General features: G+C 42.2%; 1 protein-coding gene across 1 annotated transcript; it reads left to right on the top strand.

Moving 5' to 3' along the window:
• Positions 1-735: 735 nt before the first annotated feature.
• Positions 736-7,878, top strand: LOC139374273 (prospero homeobox protein 1-like). Its single transcript, XM_071115305.1, has 4 exons — positions 736-2,287; positions 4,001-4,110; positions 5,184-5,378; positions 7,711-7,878. Exons 1-4 carry the CDS (start codon positions 736-738, stop codon positions 7,876-7,878), a joined length of 2,025 nt encoding a protein of 674 aa, XP_070971406.1.
• The last annotated feature ends 1,355 nt before the right edge of the window (positions 7,879-9,233 follow it).

Genomic DNA, 9,233 nt, shown 5'->3' with positions numbered 1-9,233 from the left:
ATGAGTATAAAACTGCTATTCTTTGTATCATTCATATTGACTATCTCCAACCCAAGATGAAAGGGAGACACTAGTGTGCACTCCCCTGTGCCTTGAGATCTTAGAGATTTCACTTATAAATCTGAGGGTCTTCATATAATGAGCGACGGGTCGTTTGATATTCCATGCTATAAATATGTAATAACAACTTTGTTAGCTGAGGTAGCCATTATAAGATCCCGGATTAAATGTCATGTTCTAAAAATGTGAGGCTATTGCATTATATTTTATCTGATTTAAATAAATAAAAATGTGTTGGTGGACATCACTACTTTAAGCTCCTAACTCAGGTGTCATAAGCATAATGGTGGGAGGAGATTATTGTTTCCCACCATGATTACATACATTATATTCAACAGAGTTGATTGAATCTAAGTGGTATGTAGTAGAGAAATGAGGGAGAGCTGTCTACTAACATTTAGTAGTCGAAGTGTTCTGGTGCAAGTCCTCTGGTCTATGTTTTGTATGTTTAACTTTCTACTTTCCCCAAAACACAACCATATGAATCAAAAATATTGTTAAGTGTGCTATACTGTTCACATATATACTGTACTATAGATAGTGTACAGAATGAGAGATTCACGGTATATTCCTTTTTCCCCTGACTTTTTCTAGAGCAGTGAGAGGTCCAGTCATCTCATACTGACTCACTCCAAGGTGTCCTGACACAGCTAGTAAAAAGGTTGCACAGTGAGCATGAACCTGAGCCTCCCTGACCAGAACATGCACAACCCCAGTGACGGTGGTCTGGAGGATAACAAGGCTGGGCTCATGATCCCCTGCTTCCGTAGAAACATGTACGATGAGCCTCTAATTTCATACTCCAATGGATCCATCATCTCTCACCTCCTGCGCAAAACCATACACAACAAGAAGGCTCTGGACGAAAGCCATTTCTACCTACCCACATCGACGGTGTCCAGCTCCACAATGGCTGACTCCAGTCAGGAGGACCAGAGCAGTGTCTCATCCAAGGACAGCGCGGCAGAGTCTGCATCCCCAGGCAGGCACCTCTTGACCAGGGTCAGCCCTGAGGAGGACAGGCCCCTGAGTGATCACCTCCAGGCCAAGCGTGCCCGTGTGGAGAACATCATCCGCAGCATGGCGGGGTCTCCCAACAGCAGGCTCCATGGGGACAGTGAAAGGGCTGAGTCAGACACCAGGGAGGCTAGAGAGGCCTACAGGGAGAACAAACGTAAACAGATGCTCCCCCAGCATCAGGAGCACAGTCTCAATGCGGCAGCTCCAGCTAACAGAGGCAGCAGTAGCAGCAGCAGCAGTAAGGATGAAGAGTGCCACAAACTGAAGGTGCAGCTCCAGAGCATGCAGAGAATCCTGAGACAGCTCCAGGATAAGTTCTTACAGGTTTATAACCAGGATGACGCTGTGCACGAAGACAGAGATGACACAGGCACAGCCAGCCCTCCTGAAAATGATGACACCACACCAAGCAAAGAGTCTGGGTTCATGTTCCGTATAAACATGGATGAGGAGTTAGAGAGGAAGCATGACAGTGGTAAAGGGGGCTGTAAGGACAGAGTGAAGACAGACAGAAGTTATCTGACACATCAAAGGGGAGGCAAGAACCTACAGGAGACTCTGAAGCATGAGCTCTCCAAAGCGATGAGTGAGAGTGTAGATAGGGTGTTCAAGAAACTCTCCTCCACAGGGCTCAACCAGTCATCTCATCAGCGCATGTGTCACACCCCGGAGCACGTCATTATGGGAGCTGAGAGGAAGAACCAGGTACCCTGTAACCAGGAGCAATCACACACTGAGGAGCCAGTCAAACCCCAGGCTCTAGAGCACTATGAGAGAAGTGAGGCTTGCAGTCCTAAGGATCAGACCGAAGCTCTGTCTCTAGTGGTCCGTAAGCCGCCCCTGAGCCAGCTTAGCTCAGTTACCCCGACGGTGAAGAGGCCCTATCCCTTACACCAGTCTCCATTCCAGTTCAACTACAGCACACCTCTCCATGACAGTCAAATGCTGGAACACCTCCTCAAATACGGGCCCCACACTAACTTCGGAGGTCTCCCATGCATGCCCCCATCCATGGACAGAACCTCACCAAACTCGGTGGACTTACCCTGGTCTATGAGGTCCAAAGTGACATCCAGCCACCTGGCCCACCACCATCACCCATCAGGCCTGGGTCCAGTGACCGTGGACAGTCTGTGTCTCCCTCATGTCAAGATGGAGTGTGGGGACCTGCAGAGCATAGCAGAGAGAAACTCCTACATGTCTCTCAATATATCCTTTTACTGGCCTGAAAAATCTCTTACTCTCATAGTGTCCCAGTTAACGTCTATAATTGCGTAGGATTTGATATAATTAATGGCTGTATGAATAAAATGGTATTATATTTTTCCCCACTAAGATAACCTATAGAGGATTACATACACACTGAAACCTAAATGTTTAGTAATATTTTGTTATCTGATATATACCTTAGTATCCAGTACCTCAGTATTCAAACTCCCTGTGTTTTGCCTTCCCAGTTGAACAAAGACTTGTGGAGGTTCATTGCAGCACAAGCAATTCCAGTAAAACAGACTTCAAGGAAATGTTTCTTTTCTTTGATCTTGCTAACCACACAGAAAATGATAGCATCTTCTTTAATCTGAGCAGAGTAATGACTTTAAGTCTAGAAAAAGACAAATAAAAAGGAATACAATGCTTTGATAAGAATTGTCAGGAACAAAAGCCAATTTTCAAAGGCAGAGAAAGCATCAGTTTCTGTCCAGGAAACAGTGTTTTTTCAGACTTGAAAAGGTACAGAATATATTTCTCTATCATCAGTGTGATAGGGGTGTATCTGAAAGGTCAGAGCTGAGTGCCTGTGGAAAGCAGAAGTGCCTCCCTAGCAGAACACTTGTCTTCTTGAGCAGACATACACAGCCATTAAACAAATATATAGATTTATAAAGTACATGAATGAGTACATTTTATAAATAATTTTTTTGCAAAATAAGAGACAAGCAATCCAAGAAATATAATCCAGTGAGAATATTTTCAACCACATCACTCTGCATTTTATTTCAATGAATGATTATGATAACTATAATGATAATTATTAATATAATAACATTATCATAAGCAGCGTAATAATAATTATGTCCATAATCACTATTACATAAAACAAATTTGGGTCATTTTTCAATTTTTTGGGGATCATTTTTCAAAAATCAAATATGTTATAGAGACATCACAGGTAAACTGTTGTAAGGCAGCTCCTGTGTGATATGCATGTAAGCTACTGAACAACTCAAAGTTATGTGAAGATCCTTAACAAGCTCCGAAGTGGTCATTGTCCTTGGTTGTAAGTATCTGGAGAAGAATATTATCAGCTCTCTCTCAGGATATGTTTTATCTTTACTGTGTAAAGAGCTATGGTTCTCTTTGAACAATTTCTCATCAATCTTTCATTCCAACTTCCTTATTTCAAGGTAGGATTCCCTAATAAATGTATGGTGTGCTGTGACCTGCTGAAAAGGATTACCTACGGTGTGGCTGTGGGCTACAGAGAGAAAGACCTCTAAAGATCTAGATGCATAGAAAAATAGCGTTGAAATATGAGACATTTTATTTGTTACATGATGTATTTCATTTAATAAGACTAAGTTGTTCCTCCCAAACTACTCATCTTTTAATGTTCAGAGGGATGATATAAAATAGAATTAATGAAAATACCAATGCAGTGACAAAAATGTGTTTTTAAATGTTAAACATTTGATTAGTTTAATGAAATAGCTGCAACAGAGCCCCGGTCACTAATTAAAATCCCTAATCGAATGAATATTGTTGTAGGGTCATTGTTGACATCCTGGTTACCGCAGAGCTGTTATTTAGTGTCATCCATTTTAACTGGAGACAGAAGCAACCTAGTATTCTAGTCCATTAACACTTTGAACACTGAATTTGAACTGTATTGTGATTGACTGAAAGTACTTAACACATTGACACATCCAGCAAGGCCTAACCCCCAACCATCTGAAGAAAGCTAAGCTGATGTTCTTCTACACCCGTTACCCCAGCTCCAATGTGCTGAAAACCTTCTTTCCAGATGTCAAGGTAAGCAATCACATTATCATTTAACATGATAGTATTTCCTGCTAGAATGAATAGTTTGTTCTACGTTCACCATATTTGCCTATAGAATACTTGTGGGTGTATTTTTGGGGCAGAATGAGAAGTGGGTTGGAGGAAGGAAACAAAAGAACACACGGTTTAGAAAAACAAAGCTGTTAAGCCAGTAGCATGTCCTGGGGCATAGGCCAGGGAGATAGAGAGGCATTATTTATTTTAAAAGCCACTCCAGTCAGCAAATGGAGTGACAAAAGCCTCTGTAATAAAGCCACTGTCATTTGGCCTCAACACAGGGCAGGTTTTTAAAATGCAGGCAGGCAGGCTGTGAGGTGAGCTCTGGGCCTAACCACGGTATTCCGTATGTCTGTGTGCCCTGTGTGTCTCCTCTCATGTTTCCTCTCCTTCCACCATGGCCGGGACATGTCCTACTGGAGCCTGTCCGTGTCTGGCCCAGGCCTCCTCACTACTCTGTCTGACCCCTAAGGTCATGGGGGAGACCTGCAGCCAGCAGCCCACTGCGTCTCCTCCTTGCCCACGACCCTGTGGTGGGAAGTGGCACTGAACAAAAGACAGTTCTAATCCGGGTGTCTGTATCAATCCTATCAGGCAGAGTCATTGAGAGGGAAGCTTCCTTCTGTCCTTATGCTGCTCTGCGGCTTTCTCACCGTCCGAAAACACCAGAGAAAAGAAAGGTCTTTCATGCCTGCCCAGCCCTTGGGTGTTGTTCTTTCTTTTTTTCTGGATGAACAGATAGAATAAGAAGGCTAATGTCAAGACTGAGATTAGAAATACATGGCTTTGACAGATGTTTTTTTCATTCAGTAAGTTGGTGGGAAAAGATCAGAGTAATTAACGTAGAATAAAATGACAGACCAAGGCTAAACACACAATCCATACATACATTTATTGTCTTGTGAAAGGTTTTACAAGTCAATAATGAAAAATAAATATGACCGTTTTTCCCCCCAAACATCTTGATATCAAGTTGATCATGACTTGGTTGATAATGACAAAATCAGGCCATCTTCTCAAACTTGTTGTTGACCTTGTGTCCCCAGTTCAATCGCTGCATCACCTCTCAGCTCATCAAGTGGTTCAGTAACTTCCGGGAGTTTTACTACATCCAAATGGAGAAGTTTGCCCGCCAGGCCATAGTGGACGGGGTCAGGGATGTGAAAGACATGTCCATCAGCAGAGACTCTGAGCTGTTCAGAGCCCTCAACATGCACTACAACAAAGCCAATGACTTCCAGGTAAGTCAAAATATTTGTATCTTACCATATGGTCAGCTCCTCCCCTGGTATCCAATGTAACTATATACTGTATATAAGCTTGTCAATGTTTTTCCATGACCTTTAAATCATTAGATATTACATTAACACCCTCCCTTTCCAAAGTAAATTGAGTGAATTATGTTTATGTATGGGAACAGTGTGTTCATTCTGCTTTCATCAACACTCCTCAGTTTATACAGCCAATTCTGTGTTTTTTGTCCTGAGAGAAACAATTGGAAACTACAATTTGTATTAAAGTGAGCTAAAAAATACAGTTGTTTTGGCATGAATGTGATATATTGTGTGTGTGATGTAATATAAATGTAATACACCGTCATTAGCATATCAGAGAACACATAGGTGTTAAATGTTCCTGGTCTGGTCAGCTACCTCCTACCTCTGTGGTTCTGGTCTCGTCAGCTATCTCCTACAGTACCTCTGTGGTTCTGGTCTGGTCAGCTATCTCCTACCTCTGTGATTCTGGTCTGGTCAGCTATCTCCTACCTCTGTGGTTCTGGTCTGGTCAGCTATCTCCTACAGTACCTCTGTGGTTCTGGTCTGGTCAGCTATCTCCTACCTCTGTGGTTCTGGTCTAGTCAGCTATCTCCTACCTCTGTGGTTCTGGTCTGGTCAGCTATCTCCTACAGTACCTCTGTGGTTCTGGTCTGGTCAGCTATCTCCTACCTCTGTGGTTCTGGTCTGGTCAGCTATCTCCTACAGTACCTCTGTGGTTCTGGTCAGCTATCTCCTACAGTACCTCTGTGGTTCTGGTCTGGTCAGCTATCTCCTACCTCTGTGATTCTGGTCTGGTCAGCTAACTCCTACCTCTGTGGTTCTTGTCTGGTCAGCTATCTCCTACCTCTGTGATTCTGGTCTGGTCAGCTATCTCCTACAGTACCTCTGTGATTCTGGTCTGGTCAGCTATCTCCTACCTCTGTGGTTCTTGTCTGGTCAGCTATCTCCTACCTCTGTGATTCTGGTCTGGTCAGCTAACTCCTACCTTTGTGGCTGCGGCCACGTATGACCGTGTCCTTGCCCTGACCCATGTGTCACTCTGCACCTGTGGCTTCACAGCCATTATCTAGACTCTAGAGCGATGTGTTATCAAACTGTGGGAAGAGGAAGCCGCATGAATCCCACTAAAACAACCCGGGATTAGAGGACCAGTATGCCTGATCGAGGCTCAGATTGCTACTGACGCGGAATGCTGAGAAAGACGCTTTAAATTCAGAGGGAGAAAGCTGTTTGGTGGGAAAGAGCAGAGACCATTTTCTTTACCTTGGGACCAAGACATTCCTTACCCAGGGATGCTTTGTGTTGGGAGATGAGGGCAAAAAAAAACAAGTTATGCCAAGAACTTGACTGTTAGCTGGTCTATGGGAAATAATTGCACCGGATAGATCCTTGTCCCAACATCCAAGCCTCGATCTGATGATCTTTGTTGAGAGCAGAGTACAATTCCTGGGAAGGCTTGGTGCTTTCTCTCTTTCCGAACAGTTAAGTTTAAGGCTACAAAGTCAAAGCAGAATCCCACCACAGACGACTAATGATTCGGAACGGACAGAGAGGACAAAGAACAAGGAGCTGTCCATTTTTGAAAAACATGCTCGTAGGTCTGGGTTCCACAGTGTTGGTTCAGAGACAATGGGAGACAGAGTGCTGGTTTTAAGCGCAGGGCGCAGCAGGTGTTTATTAGCAAAGGACCACAGGAAGAGGCAGGTAGCTTTGTCCAGGGACAGGCAGAAGGTCACACACAGGGATGCCAAAACAGTAACAGTACAGGCAGGGAAAGGCTAATAACATAGTCAGGGAGATCAGGCAAGAGGTTGACGACAGGAAATCTGATAGGCAAAAGTACAGGCAGGGAATAGGCAAAAAGGCGTCGTTAGTGAGGATGGCCAAAAAACTACGATACACAGGAGGACTAATACGGAAATAAACAGAGCTCAGAATAGACTGTGTATCAAAACAAACAATACCTCACAATGATGGGGTGCAAAGAACTGAACTAAATAGTGTGTGTAAATGACATACAGGTGTGTGAACAGGTGATCAGAATTAAGGTGATTGGGATCTGGAGAGTGAGCTGCGTTCAGGGGATCTACTTGTTTGAGAGTGTGAGTTGGAAGCAGACGTTACACAGAGCACCAGTAATGTAAATCAATGAGACAACACACTTACCATCTACTGAAGTGGTTTGCCACTCACAACATCTAAGCTGTTGGCTTAGATGTTTGTTGCTACCAGTGCAGGTGATTATGATGACACTTGACTTTAAGCACAACATTGTGTTTGATCCCTCTACCAACAGGTTCCTGAGAGATTCCTTGAGGTTTCTGAAATTACTCTTCAGGAGTTTTTCAACGCCATTTCAACTGCTAAAGATTCTGACCCCTCTTGGAAGAAGGCAATCTACAAGGTCATCTGTAAACTGGACAGTGATGTCCCAGATGAGTTCAAATCATCCACCTGCCTATAGACAGAGCAAGCAAAAGCCATGCTCAAGGAAGGAAGCACATTTTGAAGTCATGCAATGACAATAAATTCTGATTTTAACCCGTTGCCAATGAATTGGATTTTAGTGAGGAAATTCTGGAAAAAACATGATACACTGCAGGAACCTACTTATGGCACACACTTTTTACCGTCTCAGTAAACACATTATAACACTGCTTCAGCTCTCTCCTATGAGTTTTTGGTAACACATACTTGACACCAAGGTCATAACCATGTCATAATATCTCACAACTGCTGATTATGACACCTACATAAGAGGGTCACAACCCACATGTATTCAAATCTTTTTTTTTCCTGCCAAAAAGTTTCCTTTTATTTGAAAGTTTGTTTCTTCAATATTCTGTTGTTATTATGAATTCTTTAGTCATGTTTTTTTTCATCATATTTTAAATAACTTGTGGAAAATACACTTTATGACACTGTCATGAAGCATTATGACCATCATAATCATATAAGCCAAAAAGGCCTATCACGTACATGCCCAGTCATCATCAACAGAGCATTGGGGTAGGTGCATGTCTGACATCAATGTTTGCGCAATTACAATGATAATTCAATATGTTCAATTAAAAAAAATAATATATATATATATATATATATAACATAAACATACTGTTGACACGTAGGCTATGGTGTTATGGAATGTTTTGCCTTGTGTGGTAGGTTTTTGCCTTGTGTGGTAGGTTGTGGGTTTTGACACTATTATGAAGGTGTCATAACCAGCCATAAAATAACGCAATACGTGTCACAACAGGTTGAAATATATGTGTCATGACAGTGTTATGACCATGTTATAACAGGTTATGACAAGTTATGTCAGCTGTTATGACATATTATGACATGGTTATGACCGTGGGTGTCAAGTAAAGTGTTACTGAATTTTTTTAAAGACTGAGTGCACATGTTATTACTGTGTCGTTGTGTTTCCATGTGGATTCAATTAATACAATATGTAGTTGCATGTTTGTAGATTTACTGATATTTAAAGGCAGTGTTTCAGTACTATAGTGTACTTGCTAGGTCTGGTAGACTTACAAGTGTTAAGAAATTTGTACTTTTTATACATATTTTACTTATGCTTCCTCAATGGACATGGGATTTAATCGTCTCTAAAGGTGAGACAAAGATTCATTCGTATCAAGTGTCTTATGTAAATGTAAATACGCTACAATTACATTTGGATACTCTAAAGTGTTTAAGACCAAATAAATAACCTAATAACATGTAAATATTGCAAATGACCAGAAACGTACATGTACAAAAAAAGCTGTTTAGATGTTTGTGTGCCTATTGCTATAGTCTATGGCCTACTGTCAT

Source organism: Oncorhynchus clarkii, chromosome 19 (assembly GCF_045791955.1).
Source record: "Oncorhynchus clarkii lewisi isolate Uvic-CL-2024 chromosome 19, UVic_Ocla_1.0, whole genome shotgun sequence".
Lineage (NCBI taxonomy): Eukaryota > Metazoa > Chordata > Actinopteri > Salmoniformes > Salmonidae > Oncorhynchus > Oncorhynchus clarkii.
Note: the sequence above shows the minus strand (reverse complement) of the source record. Positions and strands in the feature narration are given on the sequence as shown.

Excerpts from the sequence above, each read along its gene's own strand:
- LOC139374273 (XM_071115305.1), top strand. The coding sequence starts at position 736 with ATGAACCTGAGCCTCCCTGACCAGAACATGCACAACCCCAGTGACGGT. Across the intron at positions 4,111-5,183 it reads CCTTCTTTCCAGATGTCAAG|TTCAATCGCTGCATCACCTC; the intron begins GTAAGCAATCAC and ends TTGTGTCCCCAG. Across the intron at positions 5,379-7,710 it reads ACAAAGCCAATGACTTCCAG|GTTCCTGAGAGATTCCTTGA; the intron begins GTAAGTCAAAAT and ends CTCTACCAACAG.